General features: G+C 37.0%; 5 protein-coding genes across 7 annotated transcripts; 4 read left to right on the top strand and 1 right to left on the bottom strand.

Moving 5' to 3' along the window:
* Positions 1-1,171: 1,171 nt before the first annotated feature.
* LOC110749852 (uncharacterized) lies at positions 1,172-6,557 on the bottom strand. Its single transcript, XM_021950054.2, has 17 exons — positions 6,280-6,557; positions 5,990-6,095; positions 5,747-5,895; positions 5,588-5,671; positions 5,448-5,510; positions 5,163-5,294; positions 4,884-5,063; positions 4,486-4,605; positions 4,302-4,351; positions 3,543-3,705; positions 3,305-3,442; positions 2,606-2,728; positions 2,389-2,487; positions 2,203-2,292; positions 1,971-2,055; positions 1,686-1,816; positions 1,172-1,598 (listed from the first exon to the last, which is right to left on the bottom strand). Exons 1-17 carry the CDS (start codon positions 6,280-6,282, stop codon positions 1,455-1,457), a joined length of 1,860 nt encoding a protein of 619 aa, XP_021805746.1. The 5' UTR covers positions 6,283-6,557; the 3' UTR covers positions 1,172-1,454.
* A 1,138-nt stretch (positions 6,558-7,695) lies between these two features.
* LOC110749847 (small nuclear ribonucleoprotein SmD1a) lies at positions 7,696-10,196 on the top strand. Its single transcript, XM_021950049.2, has 4 exons — positions 7,696-7,848; positions 7,955-8,031; positions 9,612-9,803; positions 9,946-10,196. The coding sequence occupies exons 1-4, from the start codon at positions 7,835-7,837 to the stop codon at positions 10,005-10,007; spliced, it is 345 nt and encodes a 114-aa protein (XP_021805741.1). The 5' UTR covers positions 7,696-7,834; the 3' UTR covers positions 10,008-10,196.
* A 538-nt stretch (positions 10,197-10,734) lies between these two features.
* Positions 10,735-11,387, top strand: LOC110749848 (outer envelope membrane protein 7). The gene has a single exon (XM_021950050.2). It carries the CDS (start codon positions 10,975-10,977, stop codon positions 11,164-11,166), a length of 192 nt encoding a protein of 63 aa, XP_021805742.1. The 5' UTR covers positions 10,735-10,974; the 3' UTR covers positions 11,167-11,387.
* Positions 11,388-13,128: 1,741 nt separating this feature from the next.
* On the top strand, positions 13,129-17,750 carry LOC110749858 (F-box protein At2g27310-like). 3 transcript variants are annotated; one of them, XM_021950061.2, is made up of 3 exons: positions 13,129-14,755; positions 16,185-16,278; positions 16,481-17,750. In XM_021950061.2, exon 3 carries the CDS (start codon positions 16,493-16,495, stop codon positions 17,612-17,614), a length of 1,122 nt encoding a protein of 373 aa, XP_021805753.2. In that variant the 5' UTR covers positions 13,129-14,755; positions 16,185-16,278; positions 16,481-16,492; the 3' UTR covers positions 17,615-17,750. The 3 variants fall into 3 exon arrangements, with proteins under 3 accessions (XP_021805753.2, XP_021805754.2, XP_088101428.1); XM_021950062.2 differs by having other exon boundaries at positions 16,182-16,278; XM_088245302.1 differs by lacking the exon at positions 13,129-14,755 and adding an exon at positions 14,850-14,874.
* A 1,630-nt stretch (positions 17,751-19,380) lies between these two features.
* On the top strand, positions 19,381-22,892 carry LOC110749865 (protein trichome birefringence-like 10). The gene is made up of 4 exons (XM_021950068.2): positions 19,381-20,164; positions 21,044-21,433; positions 21,730-21,888; positions 22,044-22,892. The coding sequence occupies exons 1-4, from the start codon at positions 19,710-19,712 to the stop codon at positions 22,402-22,404; spliced, it is 1,365 nt and encodes a 454-aa protein (XP_021805760.2). The 5' UTR covers positions 19,381-19,709; the 3' UTR covers positions 22,405-22,892.
* The last annotated feature ends 34 nt before the right edge of the window (positions 22,893-22,926 follow it).

The raw sequence follows: 22,926 nt of genomic DNA, 5'->3' as shown, positions 1-22,926 counted from the left end.
GGATGAATTGGATTGAATCAGAAGCACTTAGTAAGATATGTCTATTATCAAGAACCACACTGATGTTTAATTAAAAATCAAGAATTTCTTTTCCTAAAGAATTAATTAATAGCCAATGTAATTAAGAATAAAAAATTAATCAAGATTTTGATTCATACTATCTGTCGTAATGGATTTAAATGTTGAAATCAACAATAAGATAACAAATTTCATTTGAAATTGGATCACTAAAGGGATAAAAAAGAATTCTAAGTTTTTTCATATATAGAAATTGAACATAATACTTTAATTAAGCGAAAACAATATATTGTTCCAATAATTGATCAACATTGCAGCTTGGCACTAGAGGACTGTCGCCATCGTCATTGTCGCTACCATCGTCACTATCGTATCCGACATCGTCATCTTCGCCACTATCATCATCCTCATTGTCATCGTCACTGCCATCGTCACCATTGCAATTTTTGCCACCCTCACTATCGTCGCAATTATCCAACACATCCATTAAATAATCAGTAACAAAGTTGTCATTTGCCTCAAAGCTTGTCGTCTCATGTTCCTTAGCTCCGGTCACATGCGCGGTCACCGCCGCATCAACATTGTTGGTGGAGGAGCTATTATTATCATCATTATTGGTAATTGGAAGATAATTACCATTAACATTAATGTTACTCAAATCATCCTCAAACATATTTTCAATATCTGCTAGAGTAAAAAAATCATAATTATTGCCTGATTGGGGAATCGGATCAATTACTGTAGAGGTGCAATTACTAGCAACATGCTCATGCTCCAAAGACTTCAACAAGTCTGGCATTAAATCCTCAAGATCAACAAATATATCATCATCGAGATAACCCTCGTCCTTTTGCTCCATCGACTTTGATTTCCTCTTTTTGTTGATCGAAGACTTTGATGGAAACGACATTGGCTTCGTCAAATTTTTGGACTGTTCCTCACTTTCTCTCAGGTTTTCTGACTTTTTCACCATTGTGAGAGATTTCTTTTATTTCTAATGGAACACAAAGCCCTAGCTACTCTTAGAAGATCCTTGAAAAGCTTTGCAAAGCACACAATGGTCTAGACAGTGCAGGATATATATAAGGAAAATCTCATCTTTCCTAATGAGACATGGCTTTACCGGTGTTTGTTTTTCTCAAAATAAAAAAACAAAAACAAAAGATGATATGGTGTTATTATAACCAATGAATGAATTAATTAATTGGATTAAGACGTTGCTAATATACACCACGGGATCCATAGCAAAGAAAAAACTATGATCCTTTTGCTGATAATGATACAAATCCATAGTGGGATCCCTGACCTGATATGACAAAAACATAACATAAACTACTTCATTGGGGTGGGTGGGTACAGAAATTAAGGTTACACTGAATTTGCTATCCCATTTCTTGTGACCTCTAATTGGAAATATGCTTATTTGGGCGCCACAATCACCGGCGCCGGGAAGAAGAATTGTGCTCATGGGCCTTAATATCATTCCGTATCCGGTCAGCATACATGGGTAGCCGGACAATCTGATCTATCTCCTTCAACAAAACTTCCTCTGTGATATTATCCTTTATGCTTCGCATTACCTGTTTCAGATGAGAAACACAGCCTTCATTAATTAGTCCAAAACAAACACACGTTTTAGAGAAAAGAAAAAAGAGAAAAGAAAATACCTTCTTATAGGTATTGAACTCATTTGGGGTTGATTTGTCTGGCCTAGTCCGCATGCACACCCATACATTTCCCTCCGCATCCCAGGAGCACTCAATAATTTTCCCTGAACAAAGAGCAGGGTCGAGCTCATCTGCAGGTTGGATTTCGGAATATCACGGTATTAGATTCCGAGCTAAGTTAAAATTAAATCAATACAATCAGGTGCCTACAAATTCTTGATCATAACTTGTCAACATAAATATGAGGGTAAATATGAAACGAATATATAAGTATCAAAATGCGACCTTTAAAAACCACCCTGTAGCCTCCCATTAGCTTCTTCTTTCCACGCTCATTCAGAAAAAGTAGCTCCCGACCATCAACTCCTAACTGTCAACACAGAAACTATTTTTAGGTTATCATCATGGTATAAGTTCACAGAGAAGAGAGTTAAACAGAACACTGTAATTTGCAGCAAATGAAACTAAATTAAAATTAAGACGTGTTACAGTCTGAAAGGAAAAGCCATCATACAACCTCAAAGAGAAAATCAACTGAATTCAGTTCAGGAAATTTCCACTTCAAAAGACCTTCATGTGTGCGGGGTACATATGGATCATCCCAGCCCTGAAAAAGACGGATCATCAGCACATAATGAAGTATAGGACGATATAACCACATAATGAACTTGCTCACTGTGAAGGGCTCCAAAATCTTAATCACCTGGAATATCAGACCATCAGATGCATGTGAAAGCCCAGGAATGAATTTCCTCAAAAGTTTCGTAACAGTAGATAGTAACCAAAAACCCTTCCTCCTCACCTGATGAACATCTATAACAAAGTAAAACACCAACCATGACAGAATATGCAACTATAAACATTAATGGTTAAAGGAAATCAAAACATTTAGTGTAATCTTTGATTGTTGAGATACATACACTGAATGGTTCCAAGTCATATCTGTAATAAGGCTCTGGACTTTTGGAAAGAGTATCACGTTCCATATTTCGAGGCTCAATCACTTCTTTTTCAAGCATTTTCCACCGTTCATGGAATGGCAACTGGACCATTTTTAGATATCAACTTATTAATAAATTGAAGTATTTTATAATGAATTCATTATAAGTCTAATAAAAGATGACACGTTGTGATATCAATAGTGAGGGTCAAAAGAAGGAAACCTAAGCAGAAAACATTATACTTGACAAAACACGAGGATAGTCCATCTTAGGGAGAGGGAATATGCATATGTGACTGGCATTTGAAGCAGAAAAATCTGCTCCATAATGTTTCTCCACCCTTAGAAAAATTGGCTGAAGAACAAGCGTCAATAGGTAATCCTTGGATCAAATGTTTGGAGCTATAGTGTCACAGAAAGGATATGAACTACCAACATTCGAAACATTAGTTTAGAACCTATAAACCTGCTCAGTATGCTCACACACAGAACAAGAAGAAATCTATGTTAATACACAAGCAGCAAATTTATGTGAAGCCTACTGCTATTGGAAACTACATCATAAGAGGCTGCCAGCAACACGGAGATTGGAAAATAAACCATCCAAAAAAAAAGGTGGGGGTGGAGGGGGAACAGGAACTATCAAGATAGATTCCCATGGCATTATCATATATCTAACCTCTGTGAGAGAGAGTTGGTTGATTGCCATGACGTCATAAATGAGGTATCTTCTCTCTTGCTTATGAGTATTTGGGTCGGTGTCAATTATCATCTCTCCATCAAGTAATGTGAAGTGGTGAGTCTTCTCAGGTATAACCTTCAAAAAATGATTACAAATGAATCATCTATGGAAAGACTTCACATCAAACTAAGCGAGTTCCATGTGTCAGAACTCAAAACTGTAAGCACATACACACCTTATTTGAGAATTTGCAAGGAAAACGCATCTGGACCCTTCGGAAACAAAATTTCCTATCAATCAAGTAACAGCCGTCCCAAGTAATTAGCATCATATAACGTGTTCCATCAGCTTTCCATGTGGCATAGTAATAGCGTTGCCTTAATAATTGTTGGTTGTCCCTACAGAGAATATAATGATATGCAAACTTTAGTGTTGTATGAACCATAAACCAAGTACCTTTAAATATGATGATACTATAATATTAATGAATAACAACCCTTTCATTTATTTATTTGGAGAAAAGGAAACCAATATCAGACAAAAATCTCTGAAACAATCAGACTCCAGCCTGAACCACCTAAGAAGTAAAATCTTGGAATTACTCATCAAAATGGTTTTTTTCTTCACTTTGAAAGGATGAAGCAACATAAGCTGTATCAGCAAAAAATACTTCCACCCATTTCATTTAAGGTATTATTCACAACAAAACCATAGCATGTGGAAACAGCTTAGCAAAGTTATATGCCAAAATTAGAACAACTGAATTTATAACACACAAAGGAAAACTGGATGTCCACTCATTGAAAAAGAATTTGATGAAATTGATTAAGGAACTTCCTAATTACAAACTGAAAGTATCCAATTGTACATTTAGTCCATTTTAATACATTACTGATCTGAAAAAGCCACCATCAGTTTATAATGCTTAAAAAAACTGTGTCCGAACCAGTAGAAGTACATAATTGTCATTGATATGGCTATCGTTAAATCAAACCTGTTGAGCGAAACAGGATGCGACCCTGGAAATTGTAAATTCCCTCTACCCTGAGGACATAGCCAGAAATAAATTAATCAGAATATAATGACAGCAACATCATGAAGAAGGAGAAGTAATAAAATATTGACATTGCATCTTAATATACAAAGCACAACTCAAAGCACTAGATTTGAGTGCCTACCCCTACACCCAACTTTAGTGCATGATAACAGGCTTCTTGCATCGTTTTTTGCTGGTCAAAAGGTATTGGTTCACCCAAAACATCATCAATTGTCATTGCTTCATTTCTCACGTGATTTTCCTAATGCATTCAAAAGAAGAAAAGTTAGATAAAGAGGAAAAATCTACTTTCAGTAACGATCAAGCCAAAGGCAAAGGTGCAATTTGAATTTCGTCATTAAAAAAAATGGATATCACAATCACGGTTTCCAAACACATGATCTCACATATAAGCATTTCAACTGGGAAGTGGTTTGACAGCCAAACAGGTCGGGCATCCAGTTAGGTACTTAAACAAGACAAAAGGCACTGCTGAAAGCAGACATTAAACAGGATTAACTAATTTCAAACAATACATACATTGTCCTGATACATCGCAGCTCCTGCCTTGTCATCAAGATCAGAACATCTCTTCCACTCTGGAGTTTGAGGGCAAACAACTGATTCCGGCTTTCTTTCATGATAAAACATGTAAAGTTCATCAATATAGTCCTGTTTATATATTCCTGGATGCCGTGCCTTGGCAAATTTATTTATTGCCTGCAGAATGGTCAGTCCCAAAAAAGTGATGAATGTTTCTTGGATCATGGAATAGATTCAATCAGAACCCAAATGACTACCACAGAACTAATTACTTACCTCGGTAACAGAAATTGATTCGTTACGCACAAGAAAATGAACAATCATGAAACCGGTGCGGTTATGCCCATGTGTACAGTGGACAAGTATACACTCCGTTGGGTCAGTTCTATTGGAGAAAAATTGTGATACCTATTAAAAATCACAAAATCAGCGACATATTTGTTCTTTTTATAAACTCATTACCAAACAATGATGCGACATGAATTCAAGAGAAGAAAAAAGCATTCAACTTTCTATTGGGTCCTGTGAATTTTTCATAAAACTAGCATAGAGACAGTTTACCTCATAGAGAAATTTATCTACAGATACATTATCAGGTACGGAATCCCTTCCTCTGCATTGTATCTGGCGCAGACAAATTTGAGGACATCAGTAAAAAATATAAACCTTACTAACTAGGAACAGAACACAAACACACTTGCCTTAACATGACGAATGCCTTCTTTTGTCCAATCCGAAACGGGATAGTAACGAGTAGTGTTTGTTAAATCAATCACTAAACCAAGCTGGAAAATGAAAATCAGTCAGCATAACAACATCATACAATATAAAGTATAGTACTTCAAGAAAAAAGGAATTACTTCTCTTCCTAGAAGTCTTTGTTGATGAATGACTTGCTTTGGAGTGTATGTTTCACCACGAATATGATCCTTGAAAGACTCACCAAGCGGTACTTTTGAAGGAATTATACAACTTATTTCTTCACCATAAGCAGGGCAACCCACCCAACCTAATAGCACAAGAACAAACCCATTAGCTTGTAATCAAATATTATTGATTTCTAACCACCGATTAGACTAATAATCAGTGTTAGCATTACCTACCTTCAGGAAGCATGTGTCTATCAAAAGCTTGATGGTTCCTACTTTGAAACCCAGAATCCTGATTTGGGTTCTTTCTTTTCAAGCCCAAGCGTCTTTCTTCTCCATCCTAATAAGGAATTAAGCACCACCCAACAAAGGCAACAGTTAATAAATCAAAATGACATAATTAACAAAATCCCAATTATGTTTTGGATAAATATATATTTTTTATTATTTATTTTTTTTCATTTTTTGGATTGAGATTTTAAAGATAAGCATAGGATAGGAGTGATATGGATCTATGTATGTACCATTGACTTGGATTCTTCAATCTGCTGAATCGATGAGACTCAAAGAGTCTAGGGTTTTAGGTTTGGATGGATCAGACTGACTTCAGAGAGACATTAGACAAGTTGAGAGAGAGAGAGAGAGAGAGAGAGAGAGAGAGAGCCAACAAACAAACTAACGGTTCGATGAAAACGCTTCTTCGTTTATATACCTTAAGGAACCGCCAGCGACTATGTTTAGTTGTTTGCTTTCTACACCGGCCCTGTCCTGTCCCCCACCCCCACCCAACTTCTCTAATTTCTGATTTTTTGCCCTTTTTCTTTTTGGGGATAGGCTCTAATTTTCTGTTCATACATATTGTTTTGTGAAAGATCCTATAGTTTAACCCTCTTCCCAACAAAATTTCATTAGAAACAAAAAAAAATGGTTTTAAACCATTTCTTTCTTCTTTGTTACCAATTCAACAAAAATCAATGGCATCTTCTAATAGACCAATACCAGAAATTAAATTATAGTCATTGTAGTATAACTACTTTCAAAAAATTCATAAACTTTGCTTCTACCAATTGATTAAGCATAAAGGTTTGAGATGGATACTAAAACTATCATATATGATGTTTGGGAAAATGGTGAAGTGGTAAATTGCATTTCTAAATTTGGGGAAGGGGAGGATTTTGTGCCCACAAAGCAACTAGTTAGCCAAGAAGGAATTATGTCATGTTTGAGTTGCTAGAGTTGTCTTCTTTTATTCATACACCCCCGTAAATTAATATCCTCTAATCCATATTGTAGTATAATTAAGGAGGCAAAAAAACAAAAACAAAAAACCATATTTCTTTGAGATACTAAGGTGAAAAATAGTATCATGTCAAAATGACCTTTCATATTTGGCCAAATTGCACAAGTCATTGATGTTGTGTCGGTCATATGTCAATGTTACTTATGCAGTGAAAAACAATTGTAATAATACACTTGTGGTTAATTTAGTTGCAAATCTTAATTCAAATCCAACATTCAATAAAAAGTACGTTAAATTTTTGTGTGTATGCGTGTCACTGTGATGTGTAAGGATTAAAAAGTATCATATTTAATGATTAAAGCTCCTTTGACTGATAAATCATGCTTACAAGGAACTTTTACCCTTGTAAATGACACACACATTGGTTCGAATTGAAGGGTAATGTGATAGAAAATTTTGATTTGGATGGAGATTAGTAACAATATTAACTATAACCACAAGGGTTTTATTACGAGTTTTGTTCACCTCAAAGTATCTTGGGCTTAACCTTAATGGGCTGATTAAAGATTAGACACATTTTGTATGCGATTCCATTTAAGCCCAGCTCGCGGTATAGTGAGTCGGCAGCTCATAAAACGACAACGTATTCTACTACGGCGGTAGGATTCCGGAAGGGCGTTTAAGTAATTTTGCCGTCGTTTACTAAGAGACCTCCTCACCAGCCCGAGCCCTAAAATTAATTTCATTCTGTGCGGCACAGACAAGATCCCCCACTCTCCCGCTTCGTTTTCAGTTACGCTTCAAAACCCTAAGCCCTAGCTGTCGTCTATCTATCAACAATGAAGCTCGTCAGGTTAGTCTTCCTCTCTCTCTTCCTCCAATTCTTCTTCTTCCTCAGTTAACAGCGATGCAAATTTTGTGCTGGTACAAAAGTAAAAATGGAAATTGAAAATATGCAGGTTCTTGATGAAGTTGAACAACGAGACAGTGTCGATCGAGCTCAAGAACGGCACCGTTGTCAACGGCACCATTACAGGTATTTCTGTGTTCCTCTCTTACTCCTTTCTTTCTAAAATGATATGAAAAGTGAAGTTTTTACATAATAGGGTTTAATTAAACCCTAGGTTTGTGCTACCCTTTTATAGCTTATAAAGCAACTTGTACTAGTTTTTGTGTAGCTTAGAATGTGATTATTGTGTTTATAGCAGAAGTGGGTCTTACCTTAAATTTAATGTTAGATTCTTGTCAGTTATACTGCATAAGACGAATTTAGTGAAAAATGTAGTAATTATATTGTTGGTTTCTCTTTGTGGGGCATCTCCATGGGTTGTCTTAGGACACTCAACTCTTCCCACAATTAACTCAGATTGGAGTGTTGTTTCCCTCTGGGGGTTTATAGAACTAAGTTTTTGCTCATCCGGCTCTGCCAATTCGTATAAATTGACCATGTAGAAGCATCAGCAGAGCATGGATACCAGTTTAGAGTCTACTAAGATGCAATTGACAAAGTTTTAGGACTTGTAATGGCTTGTTATAAGTTTGTTCTGTACATTACATATGCTCTGTCATCATAGATTGCTCAGTGGTTATAATTTATTTTTATGTGCATAGAGTACTTGCGAACCAGGATATGTCTAAGTATCTAGAATACTGGAAGATTTGAATGGTTTCCTTACTTATGGTGTTGGGCACATAACATCTTTGTGAGTTCAGGCTTGTTTAAGAGAATTGTTAATGATTTCAATTACTGCATATATGCTCATTTTCTGGCAGCTGTATCATTTTGATTTCTTTGTAGAGGGAATTTCCTTGGAAATTCTGATCCTTTTATGATGTGAACAAACATGTGTCTAACAAATGTTGTATACTTTGAGATGCTTCTGTTTTCCTTTCAAAGTTTTGACCCAGAGTCAGAGCTTATGAATTTGCTCAACATTGGATTTTCAAGAGTTGGGATGTAGTTGTGGTTTATCTCTAAACCATGGATATCGTTTTTCAGCACATAATCTGCTTGAGCCCCCTGATTACTTCTATGTATTACGTGATAATCAATTCCTTAACTGCGCATAGGCTACAGAGCATCAGCAGAACTTTCGAGTCCTAATTTTGGAATGGGAAGAAGATGCTTTTTAGTTTGATCCTCTAGTAAAAGACAAAAAAAATCTTATGGTGGTTTCTTTACTGGTAAACCTAGTGTTACAAATATTACACAAAATTTTATGAGAAAATGATTTGTTCATATGTTTAACGTTTGTTTTCTTCAAAAATTTATGTTTTCAATTTGTTTGTTTGTAATGACTCAATGAGAGATTTGACCCTGCTTTACATGCATCACTAACACAAATGTTTCTGTAGAACAGCTCATTTTTTATTAATACTCTCCAAAGGAGATTCTTGTGTTATGTAATAGCATCCGGTAATGGTTGAAGAAGCTTCAGCTCTTTGTGACTGGATTGCCTTGTGGAGAGAAATGAAGAGTCTATGATTTTTTTAACTTTTAACTTATTACATAAATTAAATCTTGATTTTGTTGCACACTTTGATTTGCCTTGTGTCCAACTAACTTGATAGGGGAGAAAAGTAGCTGTTCTGTCTGACTGGTAACTTCTTGTACAGGTGTGGATATCAGTATGAATACACATTTGAAGACAGTGAAACTTACGCTGAAGGGGAAGAACCCAGTGACTCTGGATCATCTCAGCGTGAGGGGAAACAATATTCGATACTATATCCTCCCAGATAGTTTGAATCTTGAGACTTTGCTAGTTGAAGAGACACCTAGGGTCAAGCCCAAGAAGCCAACTGCAGGTACTGCAACTTGTATTGGGCGTAGATATAATTATCATTTTTAAATCGTACCTATTTTTCTTGATTTACCCAGTGCTATCTCGCAGGTCACTGTCATAAATCTTCTACTCATTATTTCCTGTCTTTGTTTTTTCAATTTCAGGGAGACCCGTGGGCCGTGGACGTGGGCGCGGTCGTGGTCGGGGACGTGGGCGTGGCCGTTAAAGATGTCGCACTGGTTATAATTTTTGTGGCACCTGGTTATGTAAACACCTTTGTTGTAGGAAGAACTTATCGGTGATCTTGGAGACGTTAAATGAGTTTCGGTATTGCACTTTTATTCGTTGTCTATCCCCAGTGAAACTCCCAAAATGTTATTAAGAAGTTGGTAATCGATATGCTTTTGACATCTCATATACAGTTCTCCATTTTCATTTTGGGTGTTGAGGCACCAAAATTAGCGCTCCCTATTCTTGTTGATGCTTTTGAAAGTTGTAGTTTTCATCTCTTATTAGGTGATATAGCTAGCTAATAGCTTGGATCTTGACAAGGAGTTGCCGCCATGCTGTATTGTTCTTCGTTGCATCGGAATTTGATTGAAGTTTGCATGAGACATGTTTAGTTGTTGCTTAGCTTTTAGATCTTAAATCACCTGTACCGACATTGTCATCCCCGACATGGCCTTGCCATGCCATGTCAACCAGATGAATCTTTTTCATGAGATTTCATTATAATATGTTGATGAAGGAATTTGCGTAAATTGAGCAAAAAAAGCTTGTTGGGCGTGATTGTACAATTAACTTTAATTTTCGAGTTGAATAATTGGGCGTGATTAGTTTTTAATATTTTTTTTGTTGAATTGGATACAAATACAAAAACTTTGATTTGAGTTGAGTTGGATACAATTCAAACAAACGCTTGTATAAGCGTAGAGTAAGCGGGTTGGTCCAAAGTGTCCAAAAAGCAGCTTTCTTATCCGGGTTTCTGATTCCCTAGTGGCCAAAGAGGGGCAAACCCAGACGGTGACGGGACGTAAACCCAAACCCAACCAAACCGTAGCATATATAACGCTGCACCTCTCCAAGGCAAGGCAAGGCAAGACGCGTAGAGAATTGAGAAATTTTTGAGAATTTTGAAATCCGTCAAACTTTGTCAAGTAGAAGAAGGCAAAGGAAGGAAGGTAGAGAAAGAGATGGGGAAGCCGACGGCTACGCAGCAAGCCATGGTGGTGTTCGGAGCCCTAGCGGTTGGATGGCTAGCCATAGAGATGGCCTTCAAGCCCTGGCTTGACAAGGCTCGTGCCGCCATGGACAAGTCTGACCCTGCTCGCGACCCCGACGAAGATGCCGTCGTCAAGGCTGCCGAGACCGCCGCAGATGAATGAGCCATTAACTCTTCTAAGGTAGTAAACTCGGAAACACTACTCTATCTACTACTACACCAATAGGCAATAACAATAATGGAGTTTTGAAATTGTAGGTTCTTTAATTAATTAAATTTCAACAACTTTCTTATTGTGTGATTGTTGCAATGGAGGACATTACTGGCTAGTGAAATTTGTGATCTCTCTCTGTCTCTGCTCTAATGAAACTATTTTGTTCTTTCGATTGAGTTCAACCCTGAAAACTTTTGGAATTAGAGAATTAGAGCCCGTCTGGTAACGTTTTCGGAGAGTGTTTTCAGAGAATATTTTCAGAGAATGAAAACAAGAAAACAAATTTGCATTTTCATGCAAATGAAAATGCGTCTGGTAGATTAATTAGAAAATATCTTCAGAAAACAAAAACAATGAAAACGTGTCTGGTAGTACAATTGTTTTTCAGGTGTATTTTTTATAATTCTGATATTTTTAGAGGCTAAAATTATTATTATAAACAATGAAAAAAATTAAAGCTAAAAAACTATTTTATCTCCTTTCTTTTTTCTTTTCTTTTTTTCTTCTTTTTCTCCTTTTCTCTCTTTCCTCCTCTTTTCTTCTTCTTTTCCTTCGCACGACTGTTTCTTTTTTTCTTCATCTTTTCTTCTTTCTTCCTCATTTCTTCTTCCTTTCCTTCCCAAGGCCATTTATTTTTTCTCATTTTCTTCCTCTTTTCTTCTTCCTTTCCTTCCCAGGCCGCACCCACTCCTCCTTCCTTCCATGGCATGAATCTCATACACCCACCCATCTCTCTCTCTCTCTCTCTCTCTCTCTCTCTCTCTCTCTCTCTCTCTGTGTCTCTGTCTCTCTCTCTAGGTTCCACTAATTAATGGTTGTGGTGGTTTGATTGGGTGATGATGGTGATTGAGCTGGGTATATGGTGGTTCTTCTTCTTGTCTCTGTTTTTCTTTTCTTTTCTTTCTTCCTCTGTATTTTTTTTTTAGTTTGCAGATTTGTGTTATTTTGGGTCAGAGAAGATGGGTGTTGTTCCTGTTGGTAGAGAGGAGTGAGCCAAGCCAGAGAGAAGAGTGGTCAAGAAAGGGGGAGAGAAGAGAAGGGTGAGTGAGAAGAGAAGAATTTTGGTTTTTGGTCTGATTGGGAGAGAAGATTGAGCGAGAGAGTGTTTTGAGCGTTTGTTTTCTGGGAGAACAAAAACAACTTTTTTTTGTTTTGTAGAAGTAAACGTGAAGTTGGTTTCATTTTATGAAAACATTTTCAATGTTTTCTGTTTTTGCCTACCGAACACGTTTTTGCTTTGTTTTTGTTTTTTGAAAATGAAAATAAGCCTCTAAAACGTAAACGAACGGGGCCTTAGATTTTAGATTTTAGATTTTAGATTTCAGATTTGTTTGATGCAAGTGCAGAGCATGAATCCTCATACGAAAACAAGAGGAGATCTAGACTGTTCTAGAAACCCCTTGTTTTGGGTTTTTTGGGCTCACTTGATTGGTGTCTGTTGGTTGGGGTCTTAGCCTGTTATTTATGACTATTGGCCGCGTTTTTGGAAGAGATGGTCCAGGCCTATATCACTTACTCTTCTATTCATTAAGCCCATTAAAAACTGGAGCCCGCCTTTCTTCTGTGGGTTGGGTTGGGGAAACGCTCAACAATGATTTGTCTAACCGAGTCATTCTATAGTGAGGGCCTTATATTAAAGCCCTTAGATGAGATCCTATCTTTTAACCGTTTGATTCAATTAACCAATTTGATTCAATAATTAAGAGATACGGCCTAATCTTAGATGAGACCCTCCACTATAGAATTCTACTTGTCTAACTGGCTTGGATTGAACCGAAATTGAGTCCAAACTAGTCCTTATGAGTCTCATTCCTCTAGATGGGACTTGTAAGACTTAATATGTCAGATTATTGTCCAATTTAATAAGTCCAGTTTTAATACACCTAATAATGGTAAGAAATTGTTGCATATTTTAATTGAAATAGTCAAGTTCAATCCCACTTGCTAAACGTGATGTATACGCATGAAGAACCGTTATTGAAACTCCTAATTTATGGAGCAAGTGCAATTTCAATTTGTCCCCAAGAGGTCGGTTTTATTCGAGTGCTAATAACAACTCTCGTTATTCCGCTAGTCACCAAAGGAATTAAAACCTAGAAATGTTGAGAAGCTACATCTCCATGACCATGATCCCCGTAACCCTCCAATCTGGTAGACATTAGGGCACGAGGACAAAAGAGCACTAGGTTGTAGTGTACCCACGACTACAAAGCACATTCGTACACAATCACCAAATGCCTTCAAAGAAAGCTAAAGAAGAAATTGAGTTGGGCGCTGCGCAACCACAATTGTGGTGATAGGATGGGATGGATGGGAGTATGCTCTCTCAGTCTCAGTCAAATCCTTGCCATGTCCTTATCCAATCTCCACCAGCTCTCCTATTTAATATTCACTTTTATCCACGTGGTGAGCCTACAGCCTTCGACCCCACCAATTGTTGGTGAGCTTGCATGCAATGCAACCTCTCCCTTTCATGCCAATTTCAATTTTCAACCCCCACCTTTTAAACAATTTTCTTCACCTCGATTATGTCTATGCTCATTGCTTCCTTATCCTTTTTCATTTCTAGTGATTTCTAAATTCAACGTCATTACAACTCAGATCTCACCAATTAATCAACCTATTTATGAAAGCAATTAGTCACCTAAATTCGAGTTATAGGGTTTGCGACTTATATCATCCTATATGTTTGACCCAAAAAAAATGATTATTCACATTAACCTAACCTATGTGTATTTATTTAACAACATATTCCTTCCCATCTATCTAGATGCGGGGCGTTACCACCTATTGCTATAAGGTTTAATTAGTTAAGGTATTTTTTTAAATTTATTTTTGGAAATACCTTTAACAAATTGATAAATGTTACGAAAAAAGAATCGAACACCCCTATTGCTATAAGGTTTAATTAGTTAAGGTATTTTTTTAAATTTATTTTTGGAAATACCTTTAACAAATTGATAAATGTTACGAAAAAAGAATCGAACTTGAATGCAAAGGGCGGACAGACTCTTTCTGACTCACTTATGCTTCAGTGGCTCACACTTCAACTTTCATGATATGATATTTTAACAATTTCTTATTATAAAAAATAAAAAAGGCAATTCAACACAGAGAGGTTAGGGGTAGGTATAAATGAAGGTATGGTTGGTCCAATAAATTTATGCGATGAGGTGGCAAAACTTGGCCGGTTAATGGAAGTGAACTGGATCGCATGATAGGAGAGAGAGGGAGAGAGAGAGAGAGAGAGAGCCAAAATCCCATATCTTGTAGTTTCGTTTCGTGTCAAACGTAAAGAAAAGGAACACGGTGAGCCAGTAACCTTCCCCAAAAACAAATGGAAAGTGACCCGCGAACCTGTCCCTTTGATTAACAAGATATTATTATCGGATTTGCCATCGTCTTCTGCCATCTGGGTTCTTTTTAGCTTCATGCTTCTCTCATTGGAAATCTCAAAAAGGTCAAAGCCTGCCCTTGTGTTGTGTTGAAGCTTCTTTGTTTTGTTGTTCGTGTGAGCTCAGGGCTTATCATCAATGAGGTTAGCAACACCAAACCCAATTCTTATTTTCTCAGTTTCTTCATGCTGATTATGCAAAGCCTTCGTTTCTGGTTTGTGTTTATGTGGGAATTTGGTTCGTGTTTGTCATTTTGATTTGGGTGAGTTTGAAATTTGGTGTCTTTATGTATTTATTAAGCATTTAGCCCTTTTATCACTCGAGTTTGGTGCCCATCTCAATCTTATTTTCCCATTTCTCTCTAGCTGGTTGTGTGTTTTCTTAAGTAGCGTTTGCAGTTTTCTCTTTTGCCATGGATTATATTGGAATCTTATTTTCTTTGTTTGAAGAGAAAATTGTCATCTTTGAACGAACAGGAAAGGGAATTTGCCCATAACATGTTTTACTTGTCACAAGTTGGTACTCGGAAGGACAAAGCTGTTTTTTCCCCTTAATTATTTCCACCTTATCCACCTTATCTACCTTGTCCACCTTTTAATTGAATTTGGTCTTTACTATTTGTACTATTTGATCCATTATTTCCTTTAGAATTGAATTACCTTTTAATTGAATTTGGTCTTCAATATTTGTACTATTTGATCCATTATTATTTTTAGAATTCAATTATAGAATGAAGTACATGTCTCATGTTTCGGAGGCTGTGATCAATTATGGTGTATGGTTATCTATGCTGTCGGCTTTTTAAATTTTCATTGCTCTGTTTTCTTTTGTGTTTTTTTACCTGCCTCAATGCTTTTGAATTTGTATTTAGTGTTACCAATTTCTGAAGCCTGTCCTTGTGTCTAACAGGACAAATCACATTACATGATCTTGATACTTGCTTGTATCATGCGTCGTGGATTTGTTAAAAACTAAAAAACAGAAATGTTCTTGCCAATTTAGTGAATGCATACTTGCATCTTTAGAGGCATTGGTGAGATATAGTACCATAGAGAGATTTCGTGAATTTGAAATTCTTCCTCTGGTTTAATTTTGTTAATAATACACTCATCCTATCCTTTTCAAACATTATGAAAGGCACCTAAATTATGATCATCCAAACTGCAAGTATTCTCTGTGTTAAATTTTTATTGGAACCGCTTGCACTTTGCCAATTTAGGTACTAACTACTAATAAACTCTAAACCTCTTTCCCATACTGTTTCCATTATTGGTTTCAACAGTGATTTAAGTTGTCTTTCTTCCTCCTCTCTTGTATCTATAGTGGTTTTTTGGGTAAAACGACAATTTGATAATGGTTGTCATTTCACTTTGTTTTGTTTTCTAAATCTTTGTTCAGTCTAGTGAAGAGACTAATGGTTTGGATTAGGTTGCATAGGACACTTCTTCTCTTTGGTTATAAAGTTTCTGCCTGAAGCTTTTATTTGGTTTTTGAATTTGTAGGTACATTTTCTGTTTTCTCCTGCCCTTATTTCCTTTCCACTGATTCTTTTTTTGTTTTGTTTTGAAGCAGTTCAATTACAACCAGACTGGGTTACCCGTAAACCTTGTAATGAGTTGGTTTGCATGCCAGTGTTGATTAGCCCTAGTTACTTGACCTAATCAAGGTTGGTGAAAACTCTCTGTAAAGCACTTTGTCATTTAGTTCTGTGTATATTATTCCAGAGTAAAATGTTCTGGCCCTTGGTTTAATGACTTTTGTTGGTGTAACTTGTCTTAATACTGTGTTTATCTTCTTGTAAAAAAAATTGTAATTATCTTGAGAGCTCTTATCGGATTTATCATGTGCTTTGTTTCCCTGATTATCAGAGATCTACTGCAATGTCAGTTGCACCAGTTGAGAATATGGCATCTTTGAGCACAGATCTTTTCTACGATATATTGAGGCGTCTTGATGGACCAACGTTGGCTAGTGCAGCATGTGCTTGTGCAGCATTCTGTTCCATCTCAAAAGAAGAGAGATTATGGGAAGATGTGTGCTCTTCTATGTGGCCTTCAACCAATAGGGAGGATGTCAAAAGTTTAATATTATCCATTGGTGGATTCAGAAAGTTCTATGCTGATTGTTTTCCCCTTATTGTAAACAAGGAAGTTTCAGAGTATCAATGGAATGACTACCTTGAATACCCTGAGGAATGGACTGAGGCTGAATACTATGGCGACATGGATGAATTTGAAAGTATTTCACCGTCGGATTTTGTTTCTCTTGTGGACATCAGGTACAAGGATAAAATAATCTGCTCAAAAGTTCTTTGGGGCATTCCAAATGCAAATGGCTTCAATGGTTGGTTTTACAACTGCCCCTTTCGGATTGACCTTCTTACTTATGCTGATAGAGACGATGACAACGATGGTGAGGTTTTCCTTTCTGTTGCTAATGGTCTTCCACCAATTACTTCTACGGAGACAGAAAGGAAAGACGGGAAGTTGTGGCGGGGGCTTCGTGATGGACTCCGGCTTAGTTGGATTGTTGTAAATAAGAAAATAAAGCAAGCTGCAAATCTTGCTAGCTGGTGCCCTCTTGGAGGTCAAAGGCATTGGCCAACAGACAAGGATTTTGTGATTCGCTTTGGATCCATCCTTCCCGCCAGAGACATCCTTCCATGTCAAGTAGTAGAATGCATCCTTAGTATGAAGTTCAGAGTGATTTATACTGAGGGTGAAGGTGTTCAGACAACTCTTAAGTTAACAGAATTAAGCATGCAGCTGGAAGACATGGAAGGTTCTCACGTCAATGGAAGAAACAGTTTGCTTATTCTTAAGGAAGCATTGAGCTGCCGTCGGAGCAAAAACTACAGCGAAGTTCTTGAGTCTTGTCACTTATACTCGAAGGTACAGAACGAGCTAAAAGAGGAGAAGATGAGAAACGAAAGCAGGTTAGATAGACTTTGCATCTTAAGTGGCATTGCTGCATTCGTAAGCTTCTGTTACTATGTTTTGTGAACAAGTACCTCTTTTGGTTTGACACTGTTAACTGAAACAGCCCTAACGAGCATTCCACGTTTGTACTCTTCTCTAATGTAAAATTCAATTTTGCTTCAATTAATCAAAGGTTCTTGCCCTTTTTCTGTTCTTATAATTCATTTGAGAGCAAAACCTCCTCTGCATCTGGCTTGACATCTTGTCTGGGTTTAGGATGCTGCAGACGCATGTTGGAGCATACCTATAAAAAGAAAGAAAAAAGAATGGGCTTATGCAAGAAAATTGAACATTGGCTTCAAAGAAAAATGAACCAAATTCTTTTGGGCTTTGCTTCTGTGGGGCCATGCTTATTTGGGCTATTCGTATTTCGAGTATCCTAGTCTTTGTTCTCATTTCAGCACTGGCCCTCGAGCATTTTGATATTTTGTGATTCCCGTGATAGAGAAATTTATTGGTTTGACCGTCGCATCGTCGCGTTATGTTACACTTTATTCATGTTACAATATGTCGGCGATCTGACAATAACATTATAAAATTTTCCTTATACCATATCTTTATTTTTGGATACACCAGATCCATTGGGAAGACGTGAATGTGAATTTTGTACACTCCTTCTATCCTATGAACCAAAATCCCCACCTCCTTGTTGAACAACAGCATTTCGTTTTCCACACGTATTTTCGATGGCTATTTATTTTTCCTATTTAACTAATTAATAATTATTTAGGTGCTATACACATGTTTGGATTATGCCATTGACTTGGACTCGTCATAAAAAATTGCATTCTTTATATGCCCCCATCAGCGCCACATGCTTAGGGGCTGTCATGTCCGAATTTAATTTTTTTTCTCATATTAAATTAAGTTTTTTTATTAATAAAAGGGAATGTAAAATTAGTTTTTTTTTTCAGAAAGAAAAGAATAGTAGTTGAAGTGCTAATAAATTATTGGGAAAAAAAGAAGTGCTCATAAATTATAATATATATATATATATGCAGGCCTACATTGTTTGGTTTTTTTTTTTTTTTTTTTCTCACAAGGCCTACATTTTTTTGTGGTCAAGCAAAAGGCAAGTGTTCCCACATTGCAGAATGAACTGGCCGACTTAAATTAATTGGGTTGACCCTAAATTTGAGATTTTGGGTTGCTTGTGGGTATTCGATGGAGGGCATTTTGTCCATCTCAGATCCTTCAATATCAAATACAATAACAATACTACCAACCTCTCTTTCTTTTTATTTTTGTGTCATTTTCCTCTCTTTTTTGGGCCTTTCTAACAATTTAATGTTGCTATTAAAAATCCAACTTTATTTTTCTTATTCAATCATTTATGAGTACAACAAACAATGAAAGCTACATGGATGGGGCACAATTTCAGCCGGGGCTGAAAACTTTCAACAATTAATTCAAGTAACCATTCAATTTATGAGAAAGACAAGTCCATTCACAATAAGAAAATAACGTCAATGGAATTGTCCATCCATGTCCAAAACGTGGTTTCCAGAGCTAAATTCTCCTATTTTCATTGATAATAGATAGATAAGATAGAATAGACACGTATGAATGTGAATGCGATTTTTCAAAAATGGCGGAAAGTAATCACGCATGATTTTTTATTGTCAGATCCCTTATTAATTGGCCAAGACTCGAGCCAAAAAAATGAAAATGAAAATGAAAATTCATAACCATTTATAATAATAATAATTTACCACACCATTGCCAAGACTGTGAAATAAATTCAAGAAAGCATAAATGCTGTTTTGAATGTTTGCGTTGAGTGCTTCTGATTCTTACTTGTCGTCAAACCATTTCTCTCTCTCTCTCTCTCTCTCGCAGGTCATAAACTGGTAAAAACGCCATTTCAAATGCTTGAATGATCTCTTTTTCTTACTCTAAACAGAAACTATTTAATGTGGTGCAGTCTAGGAAGGAAACCCAATTCGAAAAATGTCTTCTTTAGCCACTAGTGCTTACTTTCTTGCTCTCTCGGACATCATTTTCTCTCTCTCTCTAGAAGTCTAAAGAGCCCATCTTTTTAAGCCCCCTTTCGGCTCTTGGACCATCACTCCAACACAAGACGCCCATGAATTATTAAAGTTTCATTCTTTTCAAAGAAATGGCTAACAGTAAGAGCACACCTCCACAGGACACAGAAGACACGGAGACCCAGTTTGAGTTCTTGAAGAAATTCAAGCACTTCAACCCTCTTGAGCCTTCTTTATCCATTATTGGCTTCTTCTTGGTCACTCTTCTTTTCATTAGCTGCTTCTCTTATTTGGATTACCATACAGTTATTAGCGGGATTCGTTCTCGTGGGTTTGCCTTGCTGGGATTGCATGGCTCATCATCTTTACCATCATCAACTGGGAATGTACGGCCGGGATTTCTTGATGAAGGCTGTGTTGCGTGTGATGTGTTTGATGGGAATTGGGTTTGGGATGAGAGCTATCCGTTGTATGAGTCACAAAATTGCTCTTTCATGGATGGAGGCTTTAGATGTTCTGAGAATGGCAGGCCTGATTCTATCTTTACCAAGTGGCGTTGGCAACCCAAAGATTGCAGCTTGCCCAGGTATTATACCATTTTGTTTATGTTTCCCTGCTGAGATTTTTAAGGAAAGAAAAATATTCGACATCATATTTATATTGGTTTGGTTTTGTTAGATGAAAGGTTCAATGCTAGTAGAGAAGAAAGCTTCCTAAATTTTATCAGCAGCCTAAGTTATTAGAATTTAGCTTTTGTTTTGGTGAAGAGATTAAATTATCCTTCTTTTGCGTGCTTTTGTAGTGTTAATTTGGGCTTCGTTGTTATTTTCTGTGTCAATAATTTGAGTTCTGTACAGTTTGTTGGGTGGTGGACCTCTTTTGTTGATTAGCTGCATGCACCCGTGAACCTTTTGGTTTCTGGCTTTGGCAACTCTATCTATATCACTAGTTCAAATGTTCAAGTAGTGAGGAAAGTTCTCTGTTTGCTCTTTCGTTTCGGTTGTTTTGTTATATTTTTCAATTTTCTCTCTTTCTGCGTGCCCGTGTCAGCGTGTGTGGTATTTGTCCATGATTGTGTGCTTAAAACAATCTTCTTCTTTTTTTGGTCCTCGTGTGCCCTTTGAAATTGGAAGTGTTTTGTTTGATTACCTTTTCTTTCTGAATCTAAAAAGATAAAAGAAAACTATTTTGAGGTTTTCTTTTTTTCTGTATTTGACATTGTGGTTGAGTATATCGTGATTTTTCATCATAACTCTAATTAAGTACATTGTGGTTCCTCTTTAATAGCTATGATGATAATAATGGTACTTTGAATCTTCTCTAATTAAGTACTGTACATTGTAGTTGCCCTGTTTGGTGTTCATTTATGTTTTAGACTATGAACCTCATGGTTTGAATTCTGTTCTAACCAGGAGTGGATTGTACAAGAAGATCTTATTGGGTTTCTGTCTTCTCTTAAGAATAGATTTGATGCAGGGAAGATGTTGGAAAAGCTTCGGAACCGGCGTCTTGTATTTGTTGGTGATTCAATTGGAAGGAACCAGTGGGAGTCTCTTCTCTGTATGCTTTCCTCTGCAATTCCTAACAAGACTTCAATTTATGAGGTGAATGGGAATCCAATCACAAAGCACTCGGGGTTCTTGGTGTTCAAGTTTGAGGACTTCAACTGCACAGTGGAATACTACAGAGCACCATTTCTAGTCTTTCAGGGCCGTCCTCCGGCTGGCGCTCCAGCAAAAGTGAAGTATGTTTTAAAAGTGGATCAACTGGAAGGGACTTACACCAAGTGGACAGATGCAGATGTGTTGATTTTCAATGCTGGGCACTGGTGGAGTTATGAGAAGACCTTAAGAATGTAAGTATATACACGTCCTGTTTACTTTCTACAAACTCTTTTTGTTATTTTCGTTATATCTTTAGTTTCAACCCCACAAGCAAACAACATGGGTTCTTAAGTTAAAGGAAGGAATCTTATTGATACATTGTGCAAACTGTTCACTCAAACTCTAGCAGATGGTAAGTTTACAATGAATTTGTTGTTAAAAGAATCTAATTAGCTGGTTGAATAAGAATCCAAACTTTTCTTGTGGGGAGAAGTGTATGACTATAAGTGATAGGATATCTGATCTTTGGAATTTCATTATTTTTTAGGGGTTGCTACTTCCAAGAAGGGGAGGAGGTGAAGATGAATATGACTGTCAAAACTGCATACCGCAGATCAATTGAAACTGTGATTGATTGGATTGGTAGTGAAGTGAACATGAGCAAGACTTATGTCCTCTTTCGAACTTATGCTCCGGTGCATTTCAGGTTTTCTCTATCACTTCTTCTGCTTGTCTCATAGATATATTATTGTTTTCTTCTCTGTCACACCAAATTTCAGTTTGGTTTTGCTACTTACTGATCCTTTTTGTTTCATGTTCTTGTATAACTGAGCAATAATAAATATGCTGTGGATGTAACAGTGGCGGTGATTGGAATACTGGTGGTGGTTGTCACTTGGAAACTCTACCTGGATTAACTTCATTGCCAGATTCATGCACAAGTGTTTGTAAGACTATCTTTGATATAATATCGGAGCGATCAAATGAGTCACATGTTAGGAAATTGGATTTGCTGAATGTGACCAACATGTCTCTATGGAGAAAAGATGGCCATGCGTCTATATACTATCTAGGGCCTGAGACTGGACCAGCCTCCATCAAGCGTCAAGACTGCAGCCACTGGTGCCTACCGGGAGTCCCTGATGCATGGAATGAGCTTCTTTATGCACTCTTCCTTAAACGGGAATCCATTCTCACAGGAAATTCAACCAAATCTTCATAGATTACGTTGTATATGGCATTTCAAGCTTCCTGAGTACACCAGCATGATCATCATAAAAGGACATTTTGTTCGACACTCCTGCTAAAGCTGAGAGTTGGGCAGTATGGATAGTATCTTCAGTTTGTTCAACCATTCTTTGCACGAGCACTAGAGGGATTTTGCTTTGCGAGGGAAAATTAGAATGAGAGATTACCTCCACTAGGAGAACTTTTTGCTAGGTTAACAGGTAAAGCTGGGGTGCATTGACCGGTGAGAATTCAAGTCATCGTGGAGGCTTTATAGTTAACTCTTTGCAGCAAATTTGTCATCACCAGACCCGGAGGGTCGAAGTTGATTTACAGAGCATGCAAGTGGTCGAAGTTGATAGTACTTATACACACATTGTTTTGGTTATTTGACAGGATGTAATTATACAGAAAAAAGCTTTTATCTTCGTTGAAATTACAGAATGTATATCAGAATTTACTGGAAAATTTTGAGATTCTCAACTCTGGGTTTCGTTCTTGGACAGAATTTACCAAT

This window comes from Prunus avium, chromosome 8, assembly GCF_965620075.1.
Source record: "Prunus avium chromosome 8, drPruAviu1.hap1.1, whole genome shotgun sequence".
Lineage (NCBI taxonomy): Eukaryota > Viridiplantae > Streptophyta > Magnoliopsida > Rosales > Rosaceae > Prunus > Prunus avium.
The sequence above is the reverse complement of the archived record's forward strand: the minus strand, read 5'-3'. Positions and strand labels throughout refer to the sequence as shown.